Below are 22,904 nucleotides of genomic sequence, written 5' to 3'. Positions count from 1 at the left end.
ATAGGTCACCCGGGTAATTTTTGCCTACTCTTTTATTTTGGGCATACTTCTTTTGTCACATACTGTTTTTCACCTATATAGTAAGGAAATATGTGACTTCATATGCAGCCATATTTTTTAGAGATGTCCCGATCCGATACTCAGTATCGGTATCGGCTCCGATACTGCCATGGCCGGATCGGTATCGGTCAGACGAGGCCGATCCAAATCCGATATTGTGCGTTTACTATTCTGTGTTATTGTTAAGCCCCACAAAAGCATAAAGCATAATAACGTTTTCATGCACTATATTATAAGTATACTGAAGCCATACTAATGATTTCCATTACACCAGAGTAGATGTTAAAACTTCATGCTGATTTGTAATCGGCTTTCGCCAAGATAAGCACCAACTAAGTCATAGCTTTACAGTAATCTATACTTCTCCATCCATTTACGCTTCTTTCCATATGGTGATGTGAATCTCCTTCTGTCTGGTGTTAATAGCTGCAGTGTATTTTGCGCGTCAGCACACACAACGGCTGCAACCACAGTGCGGTCTCCCCATGACAACCGTCTGGATTGAGCTGAGTAGGGAACATCTCTAGGGTCTTCAAGTCGGCACTTTCCGTCCTCAGTGTTTCGTCGACTAGCCCACGACACCTCAAGAGGGCTCGACAGTGACTCTGGCGTCCCAGAATCACCCCCTCCATCCCCCACTCAACTCAGCCCAGCTTACTAACCTTTACATCCTTCCTGCTGCTGAAGTTGCTCCTTCCTCATAGCTCACATGTGACCAAACCACAGTCTCTCTTTCTGCAACCCGACCATACGCGCCAAACCGTTTGACTAAGGCTGTCGAGCCCCACTGCTGTCGTTAAAGCAGGTCAGTGGCAACGGTTCCGTATGGCATACTACCGCACGGCACTATAGTATATATAGTATACTATAGTATAATGTGAGATAGAAATTAATATTTAAGTCATTAAATTCAGGTTCACGTAAAATCTTCCCTCAGCTGCAGCTGTCAGTCATTCTCCATTCAGCATTCAAACAGCGCGTCGCGTTCGGTGACAGTCAACAAGATGAAACTCTATCCAAGATGATTCAATATTACTATTATTACACTTGATCTGTAGATAAAGCTCTATGGTTTCGCATAAAATGACTATCTTGCTGGACTGTATTGCTGTACCTTAATCATGATCCTTTCTACCATGTGTCTGTTAGATCGCAACACTGGAAATCACTATAATTGTTCTTTGCGCGCACAGTAACTGAAATTTAAAACTTTTAAAAGAAAAGGCGCAATAAAATATTGCATCTAGATACTGTATAATACACTATGCATCGATATGTCTTTCCTTTGTGCTTTGAACTTTTCAATGCGGACTGGAAGAGCTGCGCGATGTGACTCTGTGTTGCTTCAAGCGCATCATTCTGCGCTTGGGATGCGCATAAGCGCTTTGTGCCGCACTGTATTGGAGTCTTTCATAATCATATCATTATACTTTTGCGCAATGAAAGATTATTAATAGCCTTTTTTGTTCTGTCCTATCTATCATATGTTACTGCCTCATTAAACAGCTGTGCTATACATTTTAAAAATGTCTTAATTTTATAGTAGACTATATATAAAATAATTGACCTTTTTGATATGTTATCTTGTTTTTCATAAATGTATTTTACAACAATACAAAGAGCAATGTGTAAAGTTTTACCAGATTTAGTTATATATTTCTTTATAATGAAGTTGTCTGTAGTAAGTAGATTATGTTTAACACAAAAAAGAGTGATTATCAGTTCAACACACAGAGTTATAGAAATTCTACTTGATTTAAAAAAAAAACTGCGCTGGTATCGGATCGGTATCGGTATCGGTCGATACTCCGAATTTTTGGTATCGAATCGGATCGGTTCAGAAAAAAATGGTATCGGGACATCCCTAGTATTTTTCATTCCTTCCAGAGTAGATCCTACCTGCTCTTCTCCTCCTGTATTTATATATGACGGCTCCGGTCCCAAACACCAACAGCAGAGCCAAAACTGAAGGAATCACTGATTTAAATGGTTCACCAGGCTCAAATTCTAAAAACAACACATTAGAAAGGTCACAAACAATTGACAAACACTGGGAAATTTTTTTATTTTCTTAAAACCAAATCATTACCTAAAGTGATGTCCAATTTGTTGTCCAGACTGAGGTGTGTGGCAGAGCAGCTGTATTTGTGTGTGTCTGCACTGATCTCCAGACTCTTCCTCATCTGGTACGTTCCGTCACCATTGGGCAGCAGATCTCCTCCAGTGATCTCATGATCAGATACAGGCTGTCCATCTCTGAACAGGGTCAGGTTGATGTGACGAGGGTAAAATCCTGTTGCCAAACAACTCACACGAAACCCTCCAGAATCTGAGTTTGCTTTCTGAATCAGTCTGACTCGCGGTTTCACTGTGGGGAAAAGGTAACAGAAAGATATTATTTCAATATATTCATAGATGCCACCTACGTCACTAGAAATAGAACGCCGCCATATTGACGACCGATCTCGGTATGGCCGCCCAAACTGCCCATTTGAATGAGAGAGAAAGACAGAGATACATGGATAAAATTTAAATTTTAGGCTCCGATCCTTATTTGTTACCCCCAGTTTTCTTTTGTCCTTTATTATCTGCCCCAGACTTGCCGCAATTTGCCTTCCATGATATATATATATATATATATATATTTATCTTGTGCATAACCCCTCCCCATACAGTGGGGATTGCTTGAAGGCTTTCAAGAGTACAAACGCGTATCAGCTATTGCTGGATGGGTAAAAGACGTAAAAGTGCGGCACCTGGCCACCAAGGATTTATATTTAATTATGGGAAATGTTGGTATTATAAAAAAAAATCAAATGTATGATTTTGGTGGTAGTTTGCCCTGACTAGGTAGCGAGTTGTTAGCTAGGTAAGTGGCCAGCTGTTAGCCACGGTTCACGGCTAACTTAGCTGTCATTAATCTGGATTAGGCCTGTCGCGATAGTCAATAAATCAATTAATCGCACGATAAAAAAATGAGCTAGATAATTTTTCCGGCCGCGATAATTTCCATTTGCATGCTTGTTTGTTTTCTCTCTCTCTCTCTCTCTCTCTCTCTCTCTCTCTCTCTCTCTCTCTCTCTCTCTCTCTCTCTCTCTACCAAAGAGACTGGATGAAAACTCTGTTTAAGACATAACCGACATATTTTACGTGAATACTCTCCAAAATGGACATTTAAACATAATGTTGTGTATTTGTCCATTCAGACACGAAACAGAGCTCAATTCATTACCTGCGCGCTGTATAGGGCTCTATGGCTGTACGCATCGGGACAGGTGTGTGCGCACAGAAAGATGAGACATGATACAATATGAGACATTCATACAATATGAGACATTTCTTCTATCCTTTGCTTTTGGTATAGAATAAAATACCAGTTCGGGGTTCCTCTTTCGGCTGTTGTTGCAGCCAACTGCACAACATATTGCAGGCATTACTGAGACCGTCGGTCGTCAAGATGGCGGCGTAAAGCTACAGTGACGTCATGTGAACCGAACGAATACTGATCTGAAAAATACTAAATGTAAATCATTACTTTTTTTGTAGTTTAGCTGCGAGTCAGTCATCATACCTTTTCTATTGACTTGATTTCTCCTTTTTTCAAGATAACCCTTGAGTGTTTTGATGCAGAATGGCTGGTATAAATTTTCATGACGCCTCATGCTAAATTCAAGATGAATCTTCAGCAGTTGGGCCGAGACGTTTAAATGACCCTGGTATGTGAAGTTCTTGTCAACATATCGCAACTCATCTGTGGTGGAGCCACTGGCAGCATCTCGTGTGATCATTTGTCCTGCTTCACCATCATCTCTCAGTTCACACACAACCAGCCTCTGAAGGGCAAGAACACCTTTAATGAAGAGATAAAGCTTTAGTGTTTATTTTTTTTTTTTAAATCCATTACATGCTCAACCAAACAACAACATAATAATAATAATTTAAAGTATAGAATATTTCTATTAAAACCTATAGTCTTGTATAATACATACCATCAGTTTTGTTAACATTTTGGGTTGCTATTGCCCATTTATTCATAAAAGAGGACTGTATGTAGTCACTTATGGTGAGGAGAACATTTGAATTGAAAACATCGTCTTCAGTTGTTGTATTTCCTCTTGGAATGAGAGTCTTTGTCTCACCGTTATAGTACAGAACTGTGACATCATCCAACAAAAGTACATAGCTAAATTCAGGAAATGGCGTTTGTCCTTTAATGTACGTTGCATGCATCCACAAAGAGTGAGAGCCTGTGGAAAATAACATAAAATGGATTGAATGGATGGATACATTTTCCAATTCATATATAAAATGATGGGGTTTATTTATCAATCTAGTTTTTAGCCTGTGTTATTTAGTTCTATATTTGTGTCCTATTTTTATTTGATGTTTGGAATTAAAATATGTCCCATATGTTTAATATGTTAATTTAATTAAGCACGTTTTGTAACTATATTTTTAATTTCTTTTCAATCTCTATACACAAGACTGTAAAAATACATATGCCTTGACCTCAACTGAAAAGATAAAAGTTTTGCTTCCACCCAAAGTTCTTTATGGAATGAACAGTTGCTATGCAACCAGGAAACTTTGAAGCCAAATATATAAATTTACTCTCAAGTTTTGGCTAACAAATCTGTATGAACAAATATGTATTAAGGTAATAAAATAAAAAAAAGGTTAAAGACTTAAAAATAACATCAAATATTAAAACCTCAAATGTCTATGAGCAGGCTCACGTAGACTATTCATATGGTTTTGTTTTCGTCCAAATTTCTTTATAAATGCGCTTTTCATACTTGCAATATGCCACTGGAAGCACATTGTTGTTCTGTTTAGCTCTTGATCAACCATACTTTTCCACATTCCATATTTTAAACTGAAGTCAAATATTAAATAAGTTTTTTGAAATCTTACCTTTTGGAGCAGCCATTGGAAGTGAAAGCAGAAAAAGAATAAAGTTGTCCATATTGCTGACACACAGCTGTCAGTCAGCGCTCACCTGTAAATGATCAACACTATAATCGACAGTTTTGCTTAACACTTGTGGGTAGACAGTGTGTTCTCTGAACTTTTCAGCTGTTAATGTTTTGCTAGTCATGAAAAAATGAATGCTTCTGGAATCGACAACCTTTACACCATAAACAGGCCTTGACTTCCCCTTTCACATTTGTCTGAAACTTTTCTGACTAACAGACCACTCCCAGCAAACAATAGGGACTTTAAGCTATATGGGGAGGCTGCAGACCTGGAGCCAGCAGATATACGCCCCTGCAGTTTTACGCCCCTGACAGTTTTACGCCCCTGTTGACTGTATCACTGCAGGGAGCCTTTGAGCTGTGTTTATGATCACTATGATCGCTATATAGTGGGTTTAATTTCGCTTAAGAGTGACCATAAAGTATGAATGGATAAGTGATAAGGTATGTGAATGGCATGTTTTGATATTTGGGATATGGTCATTGGGCTACTTTTGGGTTATTTTTGATTGGCCATTTGGCTATTTTGTTAAGCTGGCCTGGCAACCCTGCTACAAGATCACATATCAAACAGGTTTGAAGATTTTGCAGCATCTGTGAATGCTTGAGACTCGCCGACCTGCTCAAACTTAACAAGCATCGGCGACTACAACCAGCACCGATTTAGTCGCAGACCTTGAAAATCTGTTTAGGACAGCAAAATCCAGCCAAAAGTTGTGTAGTGTGAAGACAATCAGGAGTACCAATGATCAAGGAACTGCAAAGGGACTAGAAAACTAACACAGGAAACTTAGGGGAACAGGAACTAAAACAGGAAACACTACAAAATAAGAGTCAACACACTTAGGGGAAACCGTGACAATCAGATAATTTGATTTTGATTACTGTTTTACAAGGCAATGTTAGTTTAGGTTGTAAAATAGCATGTGGTTATTTACAATGACAATTTTAGAGTTATCCAATTAAATTTTTCTTTAAAATGGTTTGCTAAACAAAGAGTGTAAGATGGAGGCGGCCAATCCATGACAATCTCCCATAACAATTCTCCCTCATTTCCCTCACAGGTGTTCATGTTTGTCAGACACTGGTTGTGTGTGAGCTGCTGGACTTCGACAAGCCTGGAAAGATGATTGTTGTAGAGGCTCCACCAAAGATGAACTGCGTTACATTAACAACACGTTTACTTATACTGTGACTGTAAATATTAAACAAGAACTGATCAAACCTCACCTGGAAGAATTTAAGCAGGAATTTGCAAAGATCTTTTACCCAGTTTGTATAACAACTCTCAAGAATTACCTCAAAAAGAGAAGAGATCAATTGAACAGAAAAAGTACGTACTCAAGGGCACATCTAAATTCCCTAACTATTAAGAGTAAATCTTCAGGATTAAAAATAAACCCATGTATTTATACATGTAAAACGTTATCTGAATCACCTCTTGTTTATTTTTTTTCCTCCTACAGTAACGCCCAATATCACACTCACACAAAAAGCAAACTCAGATTCTGGAGGAAGAGAGAAGCTCAGGATGAGGGATCTGACCAAAGCTCTCCATCATCTCCGAAACTACCTACCTCCTTCTGTGGCTCCTACTGGACAAACCTTGACCAAGATTGAGACCCTTCGCCTCACTATTAGCTACATCTCGTATCTTTCTGCTCAGCTGGAACAGTCTGAGACCTCCAAACATGAAACATCGCCAAGATGCTTCTCACAAGATACTTCAGAAAGGCTTCAGACTGAAACCTGGTGTCTGGATGAGCCAGAGGAACATGAGCAAGATAATGTCCAGAACTGTCCAACATTCACAGCCTTCAGTGATTCAACACAACAGATGGAAAACAACTTTCCTTCTACTTCACACTTCAGAGATGCACAATCCTATAAGGTAAGGAGATTCTTCTTTACAATAATACTGGATGTTTATTTAATAATGACTATGAGTTGTATTTGTTTGTAGCACAGTGATTTAATTGTGTGCTGAAATCCCTTTTTCTTCTTTTAACAGTTTCCCTGCACAACAACACATTATGCTACATACAGCCATCAGTTTTTTCAATGAAGAACACGGAGAGGATATGCCAAAAACACATGGTCACTGTGTGAAAACTTTATCTAAAGACTTTATTTTGTTGTTGCATTGATTATTTGTACTTATTTATCGGATAACATATTTTTCTAATGAATACATTTGTATATATTGCTTATTTATTGTCTTTTTCAATTAAATGCTTAAAATATAAAAAAAATTGCATTTTCTTTTTTTTTTTTTTTCATACATTTTTCAAAACACAATTTGAACGCTGCTATAATAAAATAATTTTAGTAAGCACAAATACAAAAAATTACTTGAAATTAAATAATGACCTTGGGGCGGTGTATAGGATTTACATTGAAAACACCTTTTTACTCAGAAATTGCTAGTAAATTTCACAAAGAATCACAAAGAAACAGCAAGTAACACACTGAATTAAACATGAAGTAGAAAAACTGGAATAGTATTTTCTTGTAAAAAGTACACCAATGTTCTTTTTACAGTGTATGGTTAAATGCCTTTCGGTTTCGAATGAATGACATAATAAGTAATGTCTATAAATATGTCTATAATTGTCCATAAAATTATTTTAATTAATGTCTACATATAAACAATTCAAAAGTCTCAGTCATTTCCTGTGCACTATTGCAAAACCAGCTCTTGAGAAAGTGCGCCCTCTGGTTTTTGATAGGTAAAATATAAGCTGCAACCTGATTCCAAAATGAAAGGAGCAAAGTCATTTACATGGTTGGTGCAGAAGCAATGGGATGCAGGCAAAACTAAATGCTCCGTACAAAATGTTAAAAAAGATAAATTTGTCATCACAAGATTGCGTTATTACTGTTACTGTTTTTACATTTTACAATAATCCAATCATAATTTTACATTGGTTTACAAAAGGTGGTTCTTAGTTCATTCATTTACTTAATACTTCACTCATCTGTGTGTTGCTTCCTCTTGTGCGTCATGTGTTGATTTTGACAAATCACTCACTCAAAGCAGAGGAATAATCACCTTCAGATGATGCTAGAAGGGAAGTTAAAAAGCATTAATAAAAATTCCTTGAGGATATATCTGCATCCGAAATCGCATACTCTCTTGAGTTATTACTTTACAACCATTAAAAAAAGTATGTTCTATATAGTATGAGTGAGTAGTATGAATGGATGTATACATCCATTTTTATTATCACGTGATCTGTCCGCGTCAGTTGAGTCGTTTCCCTGCCATTCACAAATTCTCCACTGTATCCTCATGGGATAGTAAAGTGTCCATTATATGCACACTTCAGAATCTTGCCGGAAGTAATAGGTCACCCGGGTAATTTTTGCCTACTCTTTTATTTTGGGCATACTTCTTTTGTCACATACTGTTTTTCACCTATATAGTAGGGAAATATGTGACTTCATATGCAGCCATATTTTTTAGAGATGTCCCGATCCGATACTCAGTATCGGTATCGGCTCCGATACTGCCATGGCCGGATCGGTATCGGTCAGACGAGGCCGATCCAAATCCGATATTGTGCCTTTACTAATCTGTGTTATTGTTAAGCCCCACAAAAGCATAAAGCACCATAACATTTTCGTGCCCTATATTATAAGTGTACTGAAGCCATACTAATGATTTCCATTACACCAGAGTAGATGTTAAAACTTCATGCTGATTTGTAATCGGCTTTCGCCAAGATAAGCACCAACTAAGTCATAGCTTTACAGTAATCTATACTTCTCCATCCATTTACGCTTCTTTCCATATGGTGATGTGAATCTCCTTCTGTCTGGTGTTAATAGCTGCAGTGTATTTTGCGCGTCAGCACACACAACGGCTGCAACCACAGTGCGGTCTCCCCATGACAACCGTCTGGATTGAGCTGAGTAGGGAACATCTCTAGGGTCTTCAAGTCGGCACTTTCCGTCCTCAGTGTTTCGTCGACTAGCCCACGACACCTCAAGAGGGCTCGACAGTGACTCTGGCGTCCCAGAATCACCCCCTCCATCCCCCACTCAACTCAGCCCAGCTTACTAACCTTTACATCCTTCCTGCTGCTGAAGTTGCTCCTTCCTCATAGCTCACATGTGACCAAACCACAGTCTCTCTTTCTGCAACCCGACCATACGCGCCAAACCGTTTGACTAAGGCTGTCGAGCCCCACTGCTGTCGTTAAAGCAGGTCAGTGGCAACGGTTCCGTATGGCATACTACCGGACGGCACTATAGTATATATATATATAGTATACTATAGTATAATGTGAGATAGAAATTAATATTTAAGTCATTAAATTCAAGTTCACGTAAAATCTTCCCTCAGCTGCAGCTGTCAGTCATTCTCCATTCAGCATTCAAACAGCGCGTCGCGTTCCGTGACAGTCAACGATGAAACTCTATCCAAGATGATTCAATATTACTATTATTACACTTGATCTGTAGATAAAGCTCTATGGTTTCGCATAAAATGACTATCTTGCTGGACTGTATTGCTGTACCCTAATCATGTTCCTTTCTACCATGTGTCTGTTAGATCGCAACACTGGAAAGCACTATAATTGTTCTTTACGCGCACAGTAACTGAAATTTAAAACTGTTAAAAGAAAAGGCGCAATAAAATATTGCATCTAGATACTGTATAATACACTATGCATCGATATGTCTTTCCTTTGTGCTTTGAACTTTTCAATGCGGACTGGAAGAGCTGCGCGATGTGACTCTGTGTTGCTTCAAGCGCATCATTCTGCGCTTGGGATGCGCATAAGCGCTTTGTGCCGCACTGTATTGGAGTCTTTCATAATCATATCATTATACTTTTGCGCAATGAAAGATTATTAATAGCCTTTTTTGTTCTGTCCTATCTATCATATGTTACTGCCTCATTAAACAGCTGTGTTATACATTTTAAAAATGTCTTAATTTTATAGTAGACTATACATAATATATTTGACCTTTTTGATATGTTATCTTGTTTTTCATGAATGTATTTTACAACAATACAAAGAGCAATGTGTAACGTTTTACCAGATTTAGTTATATATTTCTTTATAATGAAGTTGTCTGTAGTAAGTAGATTATGTTTAACACACAAAGAGTGATTATAAGTTCAACACACAGAGTTATAGAAATTCTACTTGATTTAAAAAAAAAAACTGCGCTGGTATCGGATCGGTATCGGTATCCGTCGATACTCAGAATTTTTGGTATCGAATCGGATCGGTTCAGAAAAAAATGGTATCGGGACATCCCTAGTATTTTTCATTCCTTCCAGAGTAGATCCTACCTGCTCTTCTCCTCCTGTATTTATATATGACGGCTCCGGTCCCAAACACCAACAGCAGAGCCAAAACTGAAGGAATCACTGATTTAAATGGTTCACCAGGCTCAAATTCTAAAAACAACACATTAGAAAGGTCACAAACAATTGACAAACACTTGGAATTTTTTTTATTTTCTTAGAACCAAATCATTACCTAAAGTGATGTCCAATTTGTTGTCGAGACTGAGGTGTGTGGCAGAGCAGCTGTATTTGTGTGTGTCTGCACTGATCTCCAGACTCTTCCTCATCTGGTACGTCCCGTCACCATTGGGCAGCAGATCTCCTCCAGTGATCTCATGATCAGATACAGGCTGTCCATCTCTGAACAGGGTCAGGTTGATGTGACGAGGGTAAAATCCTGTTGCCAAACAACTCACACGAAACCCTCCAGAATCTGAGTTTGCTTTCTGAATCAGTCTGACTCGTGGTTTTACTGTGGGAAAAAGGGTAACAGAAAGATATTATTTCAATATACACTGATCTGAAAAATACTAAATGTAAATCATAACTGTTTTTGTAGTTTAGCTGCGAGTCAGTCATCATACCTTTTCTATTGACTTGATTTCTCCTTTTTTCAAGATAACCCTTGAGTGTTTTGATGCAGAATGGCTGGTATAAATTTTCATGACGCCTCAATGCTATATTCAAGATGAATCTTCAGCAGTTGGGCCGAGACGTTTAAATGACCCTGGTATGTGAAGTTCTTGTTAACATATCGCAACTCATCTGTGGTGGAGCCACTGGCAGCATCTCGTGTGATCATTTGTCCTTCTTCACCATCATCTCTCAGTTCACACACAACCAGCCTCTGAAGGGCAAGAACACCTTTAATGAAGAGATAAAGCTTTAGTGTTTTTTTTTTAAATCCATTACATGCTCAACCAAACAACAACATAATAATAATAATTTAAAGTATAGAATATTTCTATTAAAACCTATAGTCTTGTATAATACATACCATCAGTTTTGTTAACATTTTGGGTTGCTATTGCCCATTTATTCATAAAAGAGGACTGTATGTAGTCACTTATGGTGAGGAGAACATTTGAATTGAAAACATCGTCTTCAGTTGTTGTATTTCCTCTTGGAATGAGAGTCTTCGTCTCACCGTTATAGTACATAATTCTGACATCATCCAACATCGCTACATAGCTAAATTCAGGAAATGGCGTTTGTCCTTTAATGTACGTTGCAAGCACCCACAAAGAGTGAGAGCCTGTGGAAAATAACAGGAAATTGTAAGCAACAACTAAAACAATTGATATATTTTTAGAATTTTTAGCATATGTTTGATGCATTAATTTTTTTTTAATGATGATTAAATTTAAAGTGTTGCATTAAATAAATTAAAACCAGTCAGTGACAATTCTTTGAATTCTCACTCAAGACTCATTATGGACAGCAAGCCAAAGCAGTTTAAATATTTACCAAAACATCTTTATAGAACCAGCTGTTTGTGCAACCAGGAAATTTTGATGCTAAATACGCAGACTCGCGAAAGTCAAAAAGGTGTTAAAAGAACCATGTAAAGGTGTACTGGTGTTTCATAACATGTATTTGTATTTCAAATTTAAAGAACAAATAGCGCATGTATTAAACAAGCAAAAAAAAAACTCTTAACTCCATCTTAAAATAACACCAAACTTTAAAAGTCTAGAGTAATCAGTTTGTTTTTATTTACAATTCCATTTTATGTGCTTTTCAGGCTTACAATGATATACTGAAAGCACTTGGTTGTTCTATTTAGCTACTGTATGAACAACTCAGCATGCAAATATATGCAACAAAAAAAAAGCAAGCCGTGAGGTTTGATTGAGAAGACGTGTCCAAAACAAATTCTAAGAGCAAGCAAAATTTAATTCAAGTTTACAAAAATTGGTTTTATTGAATTTTTTTGAAATCTTACCTTTTGGAGCAGATCTTGGAAGCAAAAGCAGAAAAAGAAGAATTTTTTTTCCCATATTTCTGCAAATTTGAAATAAACTTGTTCCACCCTTGGTTAGTGATTGTTTTGACTCAACTTTATAGCTTTTAATATTTAGCTACCAATAAAAAAAAAAAAGAATGCATGTCTGTTAGGCAATCTTTGCACCACAAACAGGTTTTGTCTTTCCCTTTCACATTTGTCTCAAACTTTCCGTGACTAACATTGGCCTCTACCAGTGGTTCTGGTTCTGTTTTGAACGACAAAACGACAAAATTGTGTTCTGTTTTGCCCCGAAAGAGATCGTAAAACTAATCCATATGAATTGAGCAGTTTAGTCCACATTTTCTGATGAGACACAACCACTTTATATGACGAACAGATTGAATTTGTTGGTACACAGAAAAAGTCATGTAAAATTAGGATGTGTGTTGAACCTCAGAGAGCCAAATAAAACAGTGTTTGTGGACTCTTTTCCATTGCCACACATGGATGAACTACTCTCTGCTCTAAATGGTTCTACTGTTTTCTCTACTATTGACTTGACTAATAATACTTACTACCAAGTGCCACTGCATGAGGACAGTCGTGACCTTACTGCCTTAACTTATGACGGACTGTTCTTTTATTGTTGTGTTCCTTATGGATTGGCTTCAGCACCCAAGGCATTTCAGAAGATGATGACCATCAAGCTTGTCACCGACATGACATGTCTATTGAAGGGGTGCTTGCTTATTTACCCCGGCTTCCAGAAATTAAATATGGACTTGTTTTGTTTGAGAAAGGTCTTCAACATGTGTTAAAACATTTAAGGGACCATTTCTCAGTTAAAGCCTTACTTTCCATTTAGATTAAAGTGTCCTCTCCTTGAGAGAAAGAACACACTATCTTGATGTTTTGAGAATACTCTCCTGTTTATAGTTAGAGCCTGGCCAAATCCAACCTTGAAGAAGCTGTGTGTCGGTGTGTGTGTGTTAGTCTTCTTGGTTACAGGTTAAGGAACAACTGCATTATTGGAGATTGACTGAGTCGTTGTTCTTGACATGCTGGCGCCCAGCAACCCAAATTTGCGACCTGGAACTTCAGGGTTCGAGTGTCAGCCGCATAATCGATGGAGATATGCCTCAGTCTATCTGTATATGTGTGGAAAATGACTATGTTTATCTATTTCTTAACCAATGAGAATCTTTCAACCTGAAGCAAGGACGTATCTTAGACCTTGGTGTAGGGCAGGGGTGTCCAAACTCGGTCCTGGAGGGCCACTGTCCTGCAGAGTTTAGTTCCAACTTGCCTCAACACACCTGCTTATAAGTTTTTAGCATGCCTAATGACCTTCAACAGCTAATCAAGACCTTGATTAGCTTTTTCAGGTGTGTTTAATTGGGGTTGGAGCTAAACTCTGCAGGACAGTGGCCCTCCAGGACCGAGTTTGGACACCCCTGGTGTAGGGTATACATGTAACTGCGCTGATCTTTGTAACTGTAAGCGGGGCGGCCTACGAACTTCTTGTGAGTCTTGAAGCTGACTTCTGCCTGATGAAACTGCAAACTATCTTCAGTAAAACTTTTCTTTAATTTATTAAAATTCTGAGTCCGGGTCTTCGTTCATCATATCTGATTCTGGGTCTTTGACTGTAAATTAAAATTAAAATGAAAGTTTATTTTGTTTTCAGCTTCTGAAGAGAGTGTAGAAAAACCACCAATGCATAAAACACAACAGGAAGTCACATAGATTATTGTGACTTCCTGTATCATGATTCATGTTTCAGAGTATGATCATGGGGAACCATTTAAATCAGTGTTTTCTTCAGTTCTGATGGTTTTGGCTCTGATGATGGTGTTTGGAGCTGCAGCTGCTGTAATTGCATGGAAAAGACAATGTGCAGGTATGACACATATATGTCGTGTGTGTGTGTGTGTGTGTGTGTGTGTGTGTGTGTGTGTGTGTGCGTGCGTGCGTGCGTGCGTGCGTGCGTGCGTGCGTGCGTGTGTGTGTGTGTGTGTATGTTCCCGATATTTTTTACCTATGAAACTTTTTTTAAATTTAATTTGAAATGCGTGAAGAAAATGTGTGTAATATATCACAACAAAACAAAACTGAAATTATTCTGTTTATATGTAAAGGCGGGGTAGGTGATTTGTTCCAGAAATATTTTGTTATGCTGAATGTATGTTAAATGTACAGTATATTATATATAATTCTGTTTATTTGCTCATCAAAGAATGCTGATGAAAATGTGCTTTTGACTTACCTTTTCTATTGACTTGATTTCTTCTCATTTTAATATTAGCCTTCAGAGTTTTCATGCAAAGTGAGGAGTAAATTTGTTCATAATGATCTTGGAGAAATGTTTCAAATTGTTTGACCTTCTTGTACGAAGAACTGAAAGTTATCTTCTTATTAAGAAATCGCAGTGGATCCTCCTGTAGCACCCTTGGCTGTGATTTGTCCTGACTTCATGTTGTCCAAGAGCTCACAGTGAACCAGTGTCTGATGAACCTCAAGATCTGTGAGTGAGGAGGAAAGTGAGTCTTCACTTCATCAGACTGGCTTTTTTCTCTTACAGTAATCTGATGTAATATATTATAATGCTAATATACAACCACTGAATCTGAATATATATTATAATGTGTTGTGGGGACATAACATTTTCCTCTTGCAGAAAGTTAATCATTACTTTGAGACATTATTTATAAAACATATTTAACATATACTTTGCAACATGGATTGTTAAACACTCTACTTATTGTTTGTATGATTATCAAATTGTAATTCCAGTCTATGGTTTATAAACTTGTACATATCTTCACTTATAACCTTGAGATAATTTTCATTGAATTGATCATCTTCTTCTGTTGTATTTCCTCTCGCAATGTAGAGGTTTGTCTCTGAATCATAATATCCAATTATGATGTCATCCAACATAAATGTGATACTATATTCAGGAAAGAGTGACTGCCCTTTAATGTAAGTTGCAAGTAACTGTAACGAATGAGAACCTGTGAGAAACAACAACCAAAACAGTCAATGGAACTACTCGGTTACTCACGTAACCTCAGTTCCCTGAGTTAGGGAACGAGTGTTGCGTAGCTATACGCAGTGGGGGGAAACTCCTTTTCCTCGATTTACTGAAGCCTTTATGTAAAGTGCATTTGCAGCTGCACAGCTAGAACATGAGCGTCTGGCTCGCTCATAGGCTGCGCTGCGGCAACTGCACATCCAATGGCGCACCCGTCAAGGGGGCGTGACCTCATAATAGTCCCCGAATTCGCCATTATAGCAGATTTTACTCCTTCAGCGACAAACTTGCCATGTTACTATAGTGCGGCTGGCTACGCAATACTCGTTCCCTAACTCAGGGAACTGAGGTTACGTGAGTAACCGAGTAGTTCCCTTTCGAACGGTCACTTCGTATTGCGTAGCTATACGCAGTTGGGACGCCATGCAAAATGCCGCACTGAGTAACTGGCTGCCACTGCAACTCAGGACCCCTGAGCATACAGAACAAGCCATAACGGCATAATTATGTATAAATAGACCAGACACCGTCAGGTCTAAAATAGTACACATCAGTTAGAAATAACCCAACATACTACACCAATGAACCCAGACACTATCGGGGTTATTAGTATATGAACATATAACCAGTCAAGTGGGTTTATATATGAAATTATAACCGGCCAAAGCGGGTTTATATATGTATGGAATATAACCGGCAAAAGCGGGTTTTATATATATCATATAACCGGCCAAAAGCGGGTTTTTTATATATGTAAATATAACCGGCAGCAGCGGGTTTATGCATGAAATACAACCTGCCAGCAGCGGGTTTTATATATATATATATATATGTGAATGTGATTATGCACAGTAATATATGACAAGACCGGCCACCGACGGGTCTTAATCATACCGAAAGCACCTTCGCCTGCAGGGAAGGCACTTCCATATTATAGAAACTCATAAATGTGGAAGGCGAGGACCAGCCGGCCACATCACAAATATCACTAATGGGAATACCAGATGACCAAGCCCATGACAAGGCCATACCTCTGGTCGAATGGGCCTTGATGCCTATAGGGCAAACTTGACCCGTTGCGGTATAAGCCATAGAAATACCATCCACTATCCATCTAGACAGTCTTTGCTTAATGACTGGATCCCCCTTGGATCTACCACCAAAGCAGACAAAAAGCTGTTCTGATTGTCTAAAAGACGCAGAACGCTCCAGATAGATTCTCAGCACTGTGACAGGGCAGAGAAGATTAACCTCTCCATCCTCTGCAGAAGGAGGGAGGGCTGATAACGTCACCACCTGTGCTCTGAACGGTGTTGAGAGCACTTTAGGAACGTAACCATGTCTGGGCTTGAGGATGAGTCTGGAGTCATCTGGACCCAACTCCAAACATGCAGGGCTCACAGAGAGCGACTGCAGATCTCCCACTCGCTTGATAGATGCCAACGCCATAAGGAGAGCGGTCTTCAGCGAGAGGGGTTTTAGATCAACTGATTGGAGCGGTTCGAAAGGCGGACCTTTCAGAGCCCCCAGGACCGTGGAGAGGTCCCAAGACGGCATAGACGGAGGTCTGGAGGGGTTCATTCTCCTAGCACCTTTAAGGAATCTCACGACCAGGTCGTTTCTTCCCAGTGACTGGCCAGCCACCAGAACATGATGTGCTGCTATGGCTGCCACATACACTTTGAGCGTGGATGGGGAACGACCCGCATCCAGCAGCTCCTGTAAGAATGAGAGAACCACAGATATCTCACATGACTCTGGGTCAGCCTGGTTTTTCGAGCACCAGCTGGAAAAACCTGACCATTTCGAAGCATAAAGGCGCCGAGTCGACGGGGCCCTGGCTTCAGATATAGTGCTTAAGACCTTCTCAGGAAGGTCCTTGGGTACCCGTTGAGGGGCCAAACATGGAGGGCCCATAAATCGGGTCTCGGATGCCACAATGTCCCGTTCGCCTGTGTGAGGAGGTCTTTCCTCAGTGGGACAGGCCATGGGATTGTGTCCAATAACTGAACCAGTTCCGGGAACCACGGTCTGGTTTTCCAGAGAGGGGCCACCAGAAGGACTGGGCATCCGCTCTCTCTGACCCGTTTGATGACTTGTGGAATCATCGAGACAGGGGGAAAGGCATAAAGGGGTGGGTTGGGCCAGACATGGGCCAGCGCGTCCCTGTTCTTCGAGAAGAACCATTTGCAGTGGGTGTTGATTCTCGAGGCGAAAAGGTCGATTTCGGCCTCGTCAAACACCTTCCATATCAGACTGACCATCTGTGGGTTCAGGGACCACTCGCCGAGGGGAGTGTTGCCCCGTGAGAGCATATCCGCGCCCACATTCTGGACGCCCGGGATATGCGCTGCTCTCAGAGAGCCCAGGTTGGTTTGTGCCCATAAGAGGAGGTCTCTCGCCATTGCATGCAGGTTTCCTGACCTGATGCCCCCCTGGCGATTAATGTAGGCCACCACTGACATATTGTCTGTGCGGACTAAAACGTGGTGACCTTTGAGGTTCGACAGAAATGCCTTCAGGGCCAACCCAACTGCTTTCATCTCCAGATAGTTGATATGTAAGCTCTGCTCCGTGCTCGACCAGAGGCCGGATGCAGGCATGCCCTCGTGCAGCGCTCCCCAAACCAGGTTGGACGCATCTGTAAGAACCACTTTCCTCCTGGAAATTGTTCCCATTTTCACCCCCTCGTGGTACCAGTTCTGAGCCCGCCAGGGAATCAGGGTTCTTAAACAACCGTGATTTACCATAACGCGCAAGTTGCCTGACTGCCATGCGTGAGTTGGCACACGGCGTTTCAGCCAATGCTGCAGCGGGCGCATGCGCAGTAATCCCAAGCGGAGTACTGGCGATGCTGCTGCCATGAGACCAAGCAGTTTCTGAAATTTCTTCAGTGCCTGCAAGCGCTCGCACTGAAAGCGCGCGCTCTGGTGTGAGTCGCGCTGTCATAGCTCTCGAGTCCAAAACTGTGCCCAGAAAGATCACGCTCTGGCTGGGGGTTAGTTTGCTTTTTGAAACATTGATTGTGAAACCCAGGCATTTTAGATGGCCGAGATTCAAATCCCTGTGAGCTAATAGCTTGATTCTCGACTGTGCCAGCACCAGCCAGTCGTCGAGATAATTTAACACACGCACTCCCTGATGTCTCAGAGGAGAAAGCGCTGCATCCACACACTTCGTGAATGTACGGGGTGCCAACGATAGACCGAACGGCAGAACAGTGCATTGATTGATGGGGGTGCCTGATGAAGGGGGACCGTGAATCCATGTGACCCATGTGATCTTTTTGTGCTTTATTTGGGTCACCGTGAAAACGGCGTTTGTTTGCAAGAACGCGCTTACTGTTGCGGGCCTGTTTGCAGTAATAAAATCCCCAGCCGCCTGAACTGAACCGGGGGCTGTGGGAAGTTTTGTTGGCTTCTTTGAGGTTGGTACGGCGAGTGCGGGACCCGTGCCCTCTCTCTTTCCCCTGCGTGCTAGGACGACTTTGGCGGCGCTGTGTGGGGCGCGGCGCTTGGTCTCGGGCCTTGGCGTCGGGGAAGCGGGAAGCGCTTGGTTGCTCTTGGCTGGCGCTGGGCATCAGCCGCAGGGCAGGGCTGAGAGGCCTGTTTCGCGGGCTTTGTTGGCCGAGGCGTCGACGGGGCTAGCTTGAGAGCACTCGATGCCGAGCTAGAGCGCTTAGGCAGGAAGTGACGCATGGCCTGGGACGCTTTCTGTACCTCGGTGTATCTCTCCGAGAACCCCTTCACCGCCGGGCCGAAGAGGCCGGTGCTGGATACTGGGGCGTCGAGGAACCTCGTTCTCTCCGCGTCCTTAATGTCAGTGAGGGTAAGCCAGAGGTGGCGCTCGAGCACGACCAAACTCGCGCTGATCTCCCTCGAACAGGACCGGAGATGAACGAGCTGGAGAGAGTGAGGCACGCGGGGACGTGGCCGGCGTGCGTTCACTAACATCCATGCTCTCCGGTTGCCGTTGGCTGCGGCGCTTCTTCTTCCTCGGCTGAAGTAGGGGCGGAGAAGGAAGCGCGGGAGAGGCGGCGTCGCCGTCACGGGAGAGGGCTAGCCGAGTTCGCAGCACGGAGATAGGCATGCTCTCGCAGGCCGCACATCCGCCGGCAGACAGTGCATTCTCCGCGTGGTGAAGTCCCAGGCATGGAATGCAGCTAGCGTGTTCGTCCACCTCGTGCAGCTTGCATCCGCACTTGGCGCAGGTCTTGACACGAGGCATTTGAAACAACGTTCGTACAGATAAAACACACAGAATTACAATGAATAATGAAAAGGATATCGCCGGATAGCCACAGGAGAGACGGCGTCAGGAGAAACACGGTTGAAATGTGTCGTCTGCTGAACTGTAGATCGCTCAGGCTGAAGGCTTGTTCGACGGCGAAGGCTCAATAAATGGTCAGAGACGTGAAGTTTGTCGCTGAAGGAGTAAAATCTGCTATAATGGCGAATTCGGGGATTATTATAGACTGAGGTCACGCCCCCTTGGCGCCCGCGCCATTGGATGTGCAGTTGCCGCAGCGCAGCCTATGAGCGAGCCAGACGCTCATGTTCTAGCTGTGCAGCTGCAAATGCGCTTTACATAAAGGCTTCAGTAAATCGAGGAAAAGGAGTTTCCCCCCACTGCGTATAGCTACGCAATACGAAGTGACCGTTCGAAAGGGAACTGTATTTTTCTGTATTTTGACCTGTAAATGAAGCATAATGTTTAATAGACTTTTAAAAATGTTGGTCTGGTGTCTTGCGTTTATCAATGTGACTTGAGATTATGTCCATATATATTCAAAATACAACATGAAAAGATTATGATTGATTATTACATTTCATAACATCCTTATATGAGAAAGACTGAAATAGAGTCAGTTTTTGTGGTTATTTATTTGACTACTAAACAACTTTATAAAAATGATAGAAAGCAATAATACATTTTATGCTGCAGTCATCTGAGAACTTACCCTTTGAAGCAGTTGCTGGTAGTAACAGAACAAAAAGCAGCAGAATTTTCTCCATATTGTTGCGAATGTGGCATATAGACCGATGTGTTCAAGAAACTAACTGGAAAATCAGGTTTGTGCATATCTTGATATCTTGACATAAATACTTCAGTTTTAGTTTTACACTTCCTTTCTGTGTAATCAGTGTAGGTGAAATGTTTTGTTCATTTGTATGACTAACTCATATATAGCATTTAGTACGTTTGCATATATATTACTTTTGGGCCATTTTGCAAACACAACAAATGTTGTCAAACTTGGAGGTTCCCTTTATCTGTTTTAGTTTCAGTCTTTATTCAGCAACAGGCAGTTTAAAGTAGAGCAACTTAAAGAATCTGAATAACACACGATGGTAACAGTGGGGAAAAAAAAGTGTGTAAAATCTCTGTGTTGACTTGTTTTGCTTGACAATGTCTTGTCTGTCTGACTTTCTATCTATTTGATCTGTTTATCTGTATCAACAAGCCAAGTAAAGGATTGTGTTTGACATTCAGACTAAAAGTCCCAACTGCAAATACAATGACATGTATGAAAGTGAAAAAAAAAACTCCTTTGAAAACGATGTGAACCAATAGCAGGTAACCAGTAAAAACTAACCACACCTCTAGTAAATGCCAGTCAAACAATTTCAGCATAATAGGTCATGCTGTTGCCTATAGTTAATAATAATTAGTGTAGCCTGTAAATGGTTATGTGTTGTACATTTTTCACCTTGCCCATCAAGGATTCCACAGTTGTAACAACTAGACACTAATAAACATTCAGTGGGTATGAATTATAAAAACATATTTTACTGCACCTGTTTTGAAACCAAATCCTATGAAATCATGCCTGTTACAACAGATGTTTGGAACTGCAAACCCATACAGAAAAACAAATAAATATTGTTCTCAGACTAGTGAAACCCCAACCATCAAGAAAATGTTGTTCACTAAAGCAACATTGACATGAGTCAGGTAACAAAGTAAATTTTATTTCCTGGAATATGAGCAGTGAAAATCTGAGTTATGTCAGATTACCAAATGAACTTTAAACACACAGGTCAAAACAAGATGTTGTCGCTTCTGTTGATCATTATGACTTCTTTGAACGTGAGAATATTTGAAGTGAGCTAAACTTTCTGATGTGTCATTCAGTAGACTCTTGAAAAAATTGCAATGTTTCTCTGTTTAAAATATAAAAAATATATATATTTTTGTTCGATGCAAACAATCATGGCAAATTGCACATCAAGACATTCCTTTCTCACTAGTAATAAAATTAAACATTTCACCATGACTAAATCTGACTCATTTGAGCTTGTTAATGACAATCCATGTAATGAAAAAAGCACAGATCAGTTTATACAACAAGGCTATAAGTACACAAAAAACAAACTGAAATACTGTATAATGACAATAAAATACATGTGATGCTATTATGGGAAGCTGCATTATAATCTACTTTCTATTATTGCCCATTTATGTTCATTAACCTAATTATGTTTTATCCACGTTGTCTTCAGTTGCTGAAAATGAAGTTAGAATTTCAATATTCATTAGAAAACATTCCATATAATCAAAATTGTTGTTATTCTTCATACAAATTAAAAGTCATATTACACTGGAATGCAAAAACCAATAGTGGACATGAAAAAGCTAAAATGTTTACATGATTCATACACAAACTACACAGAAAATACTCACAAGAAGCAGAGGAGTAGTCACATGTATAGGAAGCTGCAAAGAACATAATAAATTAAGAAAATGCAATAATATAAAAACAGAACTACAGAACAATTTTATCGATTAATTAATATTTATAGACTTTGCATTAATCTAATATATTTTGTCTAGGACATGTCATGTATTACCTGAATGATGCCTTCTCCTCCATATAATAATGGCAACCACAGTCAATAACACAAACGCCAATGCTAAAACCACAAGCACTGAGGAAATCACCTGCTCTAATGTTTCCCCTGGATACTCTCAAGTGTGACAATTCAAGAAGACATTCTTTTATTAGTTTGATATTGCATTTGAACAACACTTCAGTGATAAGTTGATACTAAGTAACTTACATTTTAGATAAAATTTTGCCAATTATTTTGTCTGTTGAATGAAATGGTTCCAGACACAACCACAGAAGAATAAAGCCAATCAAGTTTGAGGACCGAAATTAACTAAAATGATCTAAAGTCCTTACCCAACTCAATGTGCAGTTTGTTGTCCAAACTGAGGTGTGTGGCAGAGCAGCTGTATTTGTGTGTGTCTGCACTGATCTCCAGACTCTTCCTCATCTGGTACGTTCCGTCACCATTGGGCAGCAGATCTCCTCCAGTGATCTCATGATCAGATACAGGCTGTCCATCTCTGAACAGGGTCAGGTTGATGTGACGAGGGTAAAATCCTGTTGCCAAACAACTCACACGAAACCCTCCAGAATCTGAGTTTGCTTTCTGAATCAGTCTGACTCGCGGTTTCACTGTTCAATATAGGAAAAATGCAGGCCTAGTATCTTTTTATAATACCATAGACTAGAATGTATTTGTTCAAAGGAATTAGCTAATTTCTATATTGAATAAAATAAGAGAAGCATGT

At 40.2% G+C, this 22,904-nt stretch overlaps 1 protein-coding gene and 2 pseudogenes across 3 annotated transcripts in view; all 3 read right to left on the bottom strand.

Moving 5' to 3' along the window:
* LOC143720702 (class I histocompatibility antigen, Gogo-A*0501 alpha chain-like) overlaps positions 1–22,904 on the bottom strand; it is a 141,885-nt gene that overhangs the window by 2,821 nt on the left and 116,160 nt on the right. The window contains exons 3-7 of the mRNA XM_077210438.1: positions 4,975–5,041; positions 4,050–4,307; positions 3,632–3,910; positions 2,150–2,428; positions 1,960–2,067 (exon numbers count right to left, since the gene is read on the bottom strand). Of these exons, the coding sequence (XP_077066553.1) occupies positions 1,960–2,067; positions 2,150–2,428; positions 3,632–3,910; positions 4,050–4,307; positions 4,975–5,026 (976 nt within the window). The 5' untranslated portion in view covers positions 5,027–5,041. The remainder of the gene's footprint in view (positions 1–1,959; positions 2,068–2,149; positions 2,429–3,631; positions 3,911–4,049; positions 4,308–4,974; positions 5,042–22,904) is intronic.
* On the bottom strand, positions 8,060–22,603 carry LOC143721261 (class I histocompatibility antigen, Gogo-A*0501 alpha chain-like; annotated as a pseudogene). The gene is made up of 8 exons (XR_013196701.1): positions 22,510–22,603; positions 15,115–15,303; positions 14,737–14,811; positions 11,339–11,596; positions 10,926–11,205; positions 10,535–10,813; positions 10,345–10,452; positions 8,060–8,100 (listed from the first exon to the last, which is right to left on the bottom strand). The product of XR_013196701.1 is annotated as a class I histocompatibility antigen, Gogo-A*0501 alpha chain-like (transcript).
* LOC143720700 (class I histocompatibility antigen, Gogo-A*0501 alpha chain-like) overlaps positions 22,535–22,904 on the bottom strand; it is a 116,498-nt pseudogene continuing 116,128 nt past the window's right edge. Inside the window, exon 11 of the transcript XR_013196619.1 lies at positions 22,535–22,788. The product of XR_013196619.1 is annotated as a class I histocompatibility antigen, Gogo-A*0501 alpha chain-like (transcript). The remainder of the gene's footprint in view (positions 22,789–22,904) is intronic.

The sequence above is a fragment of the Siphateles boraxobius genome, unplaced genomic scaffold, assembly GCF_051911475.1.
Source record: "Siphateles boraxobius isolate OS27281-9 unplaced genomic scaffold, OSU_SipBor_1 65, whole genome shotgun sequence".
NCBI lineage: Eukaryota > Metazoa > Chordata > Actinopteri > Cypriniformes > Leuciscidae > Siphateles > Siphateles boraxobius.
Note: the sequence above shows the minus strand (reverse complement) of the source record. Positions and strands in the feature narration are given on the sequence as shown.